General features: G+C 41.2%; 1 protein-coding gene across 1 annotated transcript in view; it reads left to right on the top strand.

Moving 5' to 3' along the window:
• Positions 1 to 739: 739 nt before the first annotated feature.
• Positions 740 to 8,168, top strand: part of csmd3b (CUB and Sushi multiple domains 3b) — a 1,478,622-nt gene continuing 1,471,193 nt past the window's right edge. Inside the window, exon 1 of the mRNA XM_080194817.1 lies at positions 740 to 851. Coding sequence (XP_080050943.1) covers positions 755 to 851 — 97 coding nt within the window. The 5' untranslated portion in view covers positions 740 to 754. The remainder of the gene's footprint in view (positions 852 to 8,168) is intronic.

Below are 8,168 nucleotides of genomic sequence, written 5' to 3'. Positions count from 1 at the left end.
AATATCTTTACAAATGCACACAAGTATTTAAGGATAACACCAGTGACAGAATATTGGTGGCTTGGAAAGTCCTCCCAATGGAGACAGGCTCACAGCCAAATTTCACCTCCCATCCCATTTTTTCTTTTTTCTTTTCTTTCTTTTTTCTGTTTTCTCTTTTAATTCACAGGTTTTAAGTCGGTCCGCCTTGTTGTCCAACGAGGGGCATACACGCGATGGGTCGTACAAGGGCTGCTCTTGGATGTTCGAGAATAGCCTAGTGCTTCATGTCATTAGTGTGTGCTTAAACTGGACCAGATGATGGGCAACACGACAGCCCAGTGATTATCACGGTTTGCTGTGCAGACACATGGATTTGGGCCAGTGTCTGTGGGAGTTTGCGCATTCTCCCCGTGCTTGCGTGGGTTTTCTCCGGGTGCTCCGGTTTCCTCCCACACCCCAAAGGTGTGCTGTTAGGTAATAAATTGTCCCTAAATTAGTTTTCCCTCAATGTGGAATGCCATAAGCATAGATAAGGGTCATGGGTGGAGGGGGGACTCAATGTTAAAACGGCGGCGCGGGCTCGTTGGGCCGAAGGGCCTGTTTCCTGGGCTGTTTTTGTTCTTTATCCCCACCTAAAATCAGGTATTCTCGAGGAAATGACTTTTTAAGTCTGTCAGCAGATTGGTTTTGGTTTTCTTGTTGTAACCTTGTGTCTGAGATTTTACTGAATTGTGTTGCATTGTTTCTCCATTACAGGTTAACTGGCTTTCAGATGCCTGCACCTGTTACAAGTACTGGGTCTGTCTTTGCATTACGTCTTACAAGTGACTTTGCCGTCAGTGCTCATGGATTTAAATTGTTCTACCAAGGTAAGCTAATTTAATTGAAGTGCTGATTATTGCTTTCACTTTGGCGTGTATGAATCTGCTTGGCTTTGAAGAAGTTAGGGTGGTTGCTGTCGTGATATATTTTGCTACATTTTTAAAAATAACATTTTGAAAGCCATGATTAAGCAAGATAAATAATTGAGACCTTTGTGAAGAACTAGCTTGATAATGTTCTGAGTGGCTACATATTCTGTTTATTAAATGTGAAGAAATATATGCATGAAACCAACTCAATTTTATATCTTGTTGTATTCTCTTGGCACTCAGTGATTCAAAATTCTATCTAAACTCGGATGCTTTATTAGTATAAATAGAAGATGGTGGTCCCAAAATGGGGCAGAGCCTAATTCCAGTCGGATTGCCCTCAGGCGAGAGCTATCTGCGACTTTTTTTGGATGAGAGCAGTGTGTGTCTGGTGAAGTTATATTGTCCACCTATTGTCCACTTGTACACCAAGATATTCTCTATGTTCTGTAATTGGTTCCAAACTTGTATCAAGTCTAATCGATCTAAGAAGGGGTCAATTGTCAATCTTTTTTCGAAGAAAGAAATATATCTGCCAGCTCCATTGGGAGTTGAAGAAACAGGGGACTGATGGAGGTGTTGGATATTTTGTGGACCACCACCTCCACCCACTGAGTAGCAGAGTACAACCCTAAATTTCTGTAGCTCGACCTGTATTGGGAATTGTTGATGTTTACTGTTAGTATCGGCAAACCAGCCCTGCCATTCTGTTAACACTGTCCCTGGGAATTTGACACACGATTGGGCCTTTCTACCATTCATTCATCACTGGTGTAGCTTCTCAGAGTTGTCAGGAGCAGAGAGTTCAACTCGTAATAGATCCAGATAACCAATTGGGTTCTGTTCAGGGAACTCATTTCAATTCATAAATTATTTCGAAAAAGTAGTTTTCATCAGAAACCTATTGGAAAGTTATATTCAACTATTTATTTCCCTTGTTTGTTGCTTCAGTCGACATGAGGATTTCGACATTTTGTGCAAAGATGGAATTCCTTTCCTCCAATTCATTTATATTCAAACCTATCCAGACTTAGATATGTATTACCATAAAAATTTGAAATAACACCTTGGCAATAAACAGTTAGTTGATTGTTTTAACCTGTCAGTTGCTAACTGCACACGTATTTATTTTGTTCTGGATTCTTTGTTCAATTGCATGAACAGATAAAATTGTATGTAGATTGTATTGCATCTTTCAGTGTACAATAGTGAGATCCAATTACTAACTCAGTCAATAATAAATTAATAATCAGTCATGGGTTAAATTGGTTTGAAACTTGCTTGCTAATGCCATGGCATTCGGAACAAAAATGCAGCAGATCTGAAATCCGACCAGGAAATGAATGTACTGTTTGAAACAAAAGCAGTAAGTCGGTCCAGGTGGCAGTCTCTGCATCTTTTATTGTAACACGTTAAATAAAACTGAAATTAAATTTTTCTTTTATAAGTACATCCGTTTGAATTGTTAAAAATTGATGTGCAGAATTCACTGGTTTGATGAAGTGACTGAACTAAGGCAAGAAGTTTTGACTGTTGCTTATTTGTTCTGGGTTGGTTGTGCTTTGGAATATATGGAGTCATTTTGCACATCCTGGCTCCAAGTACTGAATATTGCAAGCTACGTGCTCAAGTGGGTAAGCGAGGGCGACAGTGTCTTTCCCTCATTACAGCTCATGAGGCTCTTTAAGTTCCCTCAGTGTTTGTCACAATTGAAAAGACAGTGTAAAGTTCTAAATTTGCAGATTTCTTTAGATACACAAGTGGGAAAACAGTCTGTTTTTCAGCTCTCAATGAGTTGGGAAAAATATTTAAGTTGACAAACAATGTGCTGTAAGTAGGGAACCACACTAAAACTGGGCGATGAATGCCAGTTTTGCCAGTGATGTTCTCATTTGCAGGAACAAATGGATGGAAAAAAAGTTTGCATTTTAGAGATAGGGTGAAGGCAGAGTGCTGAATCTCTGAGCCAAGCTTCACCTGAATGCAAGTACTTGCTGGCAGCACAAAATGTGTGAGTTTGCCCTGAAATGCCAAGAGCTGAGACACATTGTGTAGTTTCTTGTTCTTTATCAAACACACTTCTATTGCTATTAGTTCGGAGGCTGGATCACCCCATCACAGATGCAGAATGTTGGCCTCCTTCCTATTTTTGTTATTGTGCCAGCAAACCACTCAACAATCAAAGCAAAAGCAAAATTGTCTGCAATTGCTTTAGGCACTAAAACTAATTTCTGTAGCGATGATGGATAAAATCTTTTGACAGGACACAAAAAAGGTATTGTGCATACACTCAGTGGGACACTTCACCTTCTCCACAATGTGCTGTGTTTCTATTCAAAATTGTTTCAAAGCTTAAGTGCATTTAAATTTAAAACAATATGAATTGGACAATTCACATTTGTGGAACATTTCCAATGTTTCACAATTTGGACTAATTTGGTTCAGATTCTGAGCGTCGTGTTTGTCTCCAGTGCTCCCGATATCAAATCAGTCTTTTGTGTTAATATGCTGAGCTGTAAAAAATAAATCATGGTAATAATTCATTATGTTTCTTATTTTTGTAAATGCAATAGAATATTACGCTGAAATAACAAGCTAAAAAGACACAATTTGTTTGGTCTGAGCTGTATCAGAATGGGATATAATTGTATGTGAAACTTCACTTGAACTAAGTTTTGAATGGACCATTGTGGCAATCTTTGAAGAAATAATAATTAAGCTAATTGCTAAACATATGTAGCACAGTAGTTGTGATATTTGCTTTTCAGTGCCCTACCTTGAAATGTGCCATTCCATGTTGCTTTTTTCTGTTTGTCATGATGGTTTGTACAACAAAATATGTGCACTCATGTTGTGCAGATCATCCTCTGCTGTGTCCTGAATTCCTGGTATCAGCACGACTGTTTTGGGAGAATGCAAAACAAACATCACGTCCTCCTTCAGACAAGAAAAAAAAGGATGATTATCCTGTTATCATTCTCATGCACCTCTCAGCAAGCAGATTTACAGTGGCACATAAAGGTCTTTGCAGGATCTCCCATCTGCTCGAATGTTCATGATGCACAGTACACACTTCAAGATAACAGAAATGGGAGAATAGTCAAACGGCTGACGATTTCAAAAAAAATGTCACCTCAGTTATATGCTGCAGTGTAGGTCAGTAGAAAATTAGATACAATCCGTCAATATCAGTCCTACCAAGTTGCCCAAACCCTCCCTGTCCAAGACTCCAGATTTACTGGCTCGGGGATCCATCGCCTTCCTCCTTGGGCCTGTTCACAGACCCAACAGCACCCACTAATGTGCTCTTGATGCTGCCGGTTAACCAGATTAGCTGACAGCTCCCAAAGACAGGATTTCGTACCCAGGAACGGGTGGAGGCCCCACACTGCCATCATTTAGTCCACATACAACGTGTTATAGAGCAGTAGTGCATTTTTGGAGGACTAACAAGGTAAGCAAATATGCAACGTATGGTCAGATCCTCGTAAAGATAGAGGATCACAGGGATCTTTGTGCGCGTGTCCATAGAACTCTGAAGACAACAGGACAGGTAGATCAGATGGTTAAGTAGACATATGGGATACTTATCTTTATTCGCTGAGGCATTGAATATAAGATCAGGGAGGTTATGATGAAGCTGTATAAAACACTGGTTAGGCCACTGCTCAAGTATTGTGTGTAGCTCTGACTGCCACACCTATAGGAAATAAGTCGTTGCACGAGAGAAGGTGCAGAGGAGATTCACCAGCATGTTGCCTGGGCTGGGGTATTTCAACTATCAAGAAAGACTGGGATGGCTGGGATTGTTTTCCATGGAGCAGGGAAGATTGGGGGGAATCTGATTGAAGTGCATACGATTCTCAGAGGCACAGTTAGGGTGGACAGGAAAAAACCTTTTCTCTTAGTAGAAGGGTCAATCACCAGAGAGCATGGATTTAAGTTGAGGGGTTTATAGGAGATGTGAGGAAAAACCTTTTCATCCAGAGAATGGTAAGAATCTGGAACTCACTGCCTGAAAGTGTGGTAGAGGCAGGAGCCCTCACCACAATTAAGTAGCATTTGGATGAGCATTTGAAATGCAATAGCATACAGGCCAAGTGCTGGAACAAGGGCTTTCTGTCCAGTACCAACACGATGGACTGAATGGCCTCTTTGAGTGCTGTAAAACCCAATAACTCTGTGACCTGCTACCATTAAGGTCATTGTCTATTCCTTCTCCAAGCAAAGTACCATTTCTTCCATTTTCATTCTTGACTGTCCCATCACTGTGTCTGTCTTCCTCCTAAATGTGTTTTTTCATCCAATTCAAATGCTGTAACTTTGCATTAAAATAAGAAAAAGCTTGAGGCATTCATTTGGACTGGCTCCTGACTTTTCATTCACTTATATCTCTAATAGTTATAATGCTTTAATTGTCTCTTTTTGTACAAAATATTTTAAGTGAAAATCAACATTTGATAACTATTTGTTAATTTTGCATTCCACTCACCATTTCTTGTGATGTGCCCATGGCTCTGTGGCTTTCCTTTAGGTGCTCTCGTTTCCTCTTAAAGTCCAAAGACGTTAGGTTAGATGGATTAGTCGTGAAAAATACACAGGGTACAGCGATAAGGTTGCAGGGAGGGACCTGGGTGAGATGTGCTTCTGGAGAGTCGGTGTTGACTTGATGGGTTGAATGGCCTCCGTCTGTATTATAGAGATTCTATGGTTCTATACTTCATTGAATTAAAAGTGAATGGATACCAAATTGTGAGTTAGAAGTCACAACCAATATTAGGTGTAAAATTAGTGTTGCAGACTGTAAACTGAAGCTTTTTCAGACGTTGACTGTGGAAAATCTCAATATTTTGCTGATTTTACACAATTATATATTTGCAGTGAAACGTTTTGTTTTCAAAAATAAATCATGTCTTTTTTTAAGCTTTGTCTTCGAACAATATTTGGAGTACAGCTTCACCATGTCAGGTAACCTTCCTTTACGATCAACCACGAAAAGCAGCTCTGCAGTTGGGACAGCAACTATGGGGCTTCCATTAAGGTGACAGAATATCCCAACTTGGTGGCCACCAGCAAGTGCCAGGCTTAGAGTGGCAACTTGGCATAGAAAGATTTAAATGATCATCCCTGCCCAGCCTTTGGCGCTGAGTTAGTGTCTCGAAGCTTTGCGCTACTCTTTTATAGTGCTCACAGTTTGAATATGTTTCATTACTTTGCTGTGCGGGAATGAGTTTTAATGCCTTGTGAAATGCAATAAATCTCCATAGTAAGTCTTAAAAATGGAAAGTAAAACCATTTCCATTAATTATTTCAATTTAAATTAAGATTTACGGTCGGGTATGACAGTTGACAGCGAAACTCAAATAGTGGTTACATAGATTATAATGCCCTTTATGACTTCATTACCAGGTTGTATATCAAAGATGACTACCAGAATATTTCATATTTTGCACATGATTGTTTGGGAAATATGGTTCACTGAATATATTTAGATTTTACCATCAGGGAATTATGTTATAGAGTCTAGCCTTAGTTTTACAATTTAATTAACATGGAATTTACATGAAAGAAAAAGACCATTCGGGGCCTTTGGATGTGTTATTTTAAAGGGTGAAATGGCCTTTCTCTGCACCTGTTTAAATATCTATGCATCTGTTATATTATTTACATACATGCTGGCTTACCTGTATATTAATTCCACTTTTAGTACATCACCCTTCTAACGCTGAGCCATCAAAAATTTACCAATCTGCGTTTTGAAATTTTTAATTGAGATAACAGTTTGTTTAGTTGCATAACCTTGTAACAATTTGTGTGACAAAGAGGTGCACTGAAGGTTCCACTGCCGACCATTTATTCAGTGGGGTGGTAGGGGGAGACTGGACATTCCCACCTCGATAGAATGTTTAAATAAGTAAATAATTATCAATCCAGCTTGTTAACACGCCAGAATGCAGTTCATAGAATCCCTACAATGCAGAAGGAGGCCAACATGCTTGCACTGGCAACAGTCTTGCCCATACCCTATCCCCATAATCTCTCATATTTACGCTGCTAATCCTCCTGACACAAAGGAACAATTTAGCATGGCCAATCAACCTAACCAACGCATGTAGCACAGTGGTTAGCACTGCTGCTTCACAGCTCCAGGGTCCTGGGTTCGATTCCCGGCTCGGGTCACTGTCTGTGTGGAGTTTGTGCATTCTCCTCGTGTCTGCGTGGGTTTCCTCCGGGTGCTCCGGTTTCCTCCCACGGTCCAAAGAGGTGCAGGGTCAAGTTGATTAGCCATGCTAAGAAATTGCCCCTTAGTGTCCTGGGATGTGAAGGTTAGAGGGATTAGTGGATAAAATGTGCAGGGATATGGGGGTAGGGCGTGGGTGGGATTGTGTTCGGTACAGACTCGATGGGCCGAAAGGCCTCTTTCTGCACTGTCGGGTTCTATGATTCTAGGATTTTTGGACTGTGGGAGGAAATGGATCATCTAGAGGAACCCATGCAGATACAAGGAGACTGTGCAAACTCCAGAGACAAGTGACCCAAGGCCAAAATCTAATCTGGGTCCCTGGCACTGTGGGGCAGCAGGGCTAACCATCGTGCCACCATTGTGTTGGCCTAGAAAGTCCAGTGGGATTCAACAGGTCGCCTTTTCAAAAAAAAGTTTAGGAAAGAGCAGGAAGAAAGGTGGGATACGATCTTCAGAGCGTGCCCTTTGCAGATTGAGGCAGTCCTACCCAATGTAGTAGCCCTCTTCCGAACCGCATGCTCCATTAAGCATTCCTCCCTCAAGCCTCCCCTCTCCCCCCCCACTCCCACCCTCAATAAACTACCCAAACTCTCCATGATCAATACCCTGGACTTACTGGCTCTGGGATCCATGTGCTTTCTTCTTGGGCCTACTTTGCAGACCCAGCAACACCCATTAATGCACTCTTGGTGCTGCCGGTCAGTCAGATTAACTGGTAGCCCCCAAGGGCAGGGCTTCCTCCCCAGGAGCAAGCGCAAGCTCCATGCCGCCCCCATTTAGCCCACCCCTGTTATGGCTGAGGGGAGGGCTGGCGTGTAATGGATCGACTTAATTGCTCTGCCGCATAACATTCTGCCCTAGCTGTCTCCTGACAGAGTATTGAAGGGATGCACCCTTACCCCAAGCCACTCCATTAGAGGAAATAATTAATTTTTATCTATTTACCTTTCCATTCGTCTCACCATCTTATATACTTCTGTGACACTAACATCCTCATGCATTTTTTTCAGGTTGAGAGTTTTGTTTATTCT

The sequence above is a fragment of the Carcharhinus amblyrhynchos genome, chromosome 8, assembly GCF_965287045.1.
Source record: "Carcharhinus amblyrhynchos chromosome 8, sCarAmb.v2.hapA, whole genome shotgun sequence".
Classification (NCBI taxonomy): Eukaryota; Metazoa; Chordata; class Chondrichthyes; order Carcharhiniformes; family Carcharhinidae; genus Carcharhinus; species Carcharhinus amblyrhynchos.
Note: the sequence above shows the minus strand (reverse complement) of the source record. Positions and strands in the feature narration are given on the sequence as shown.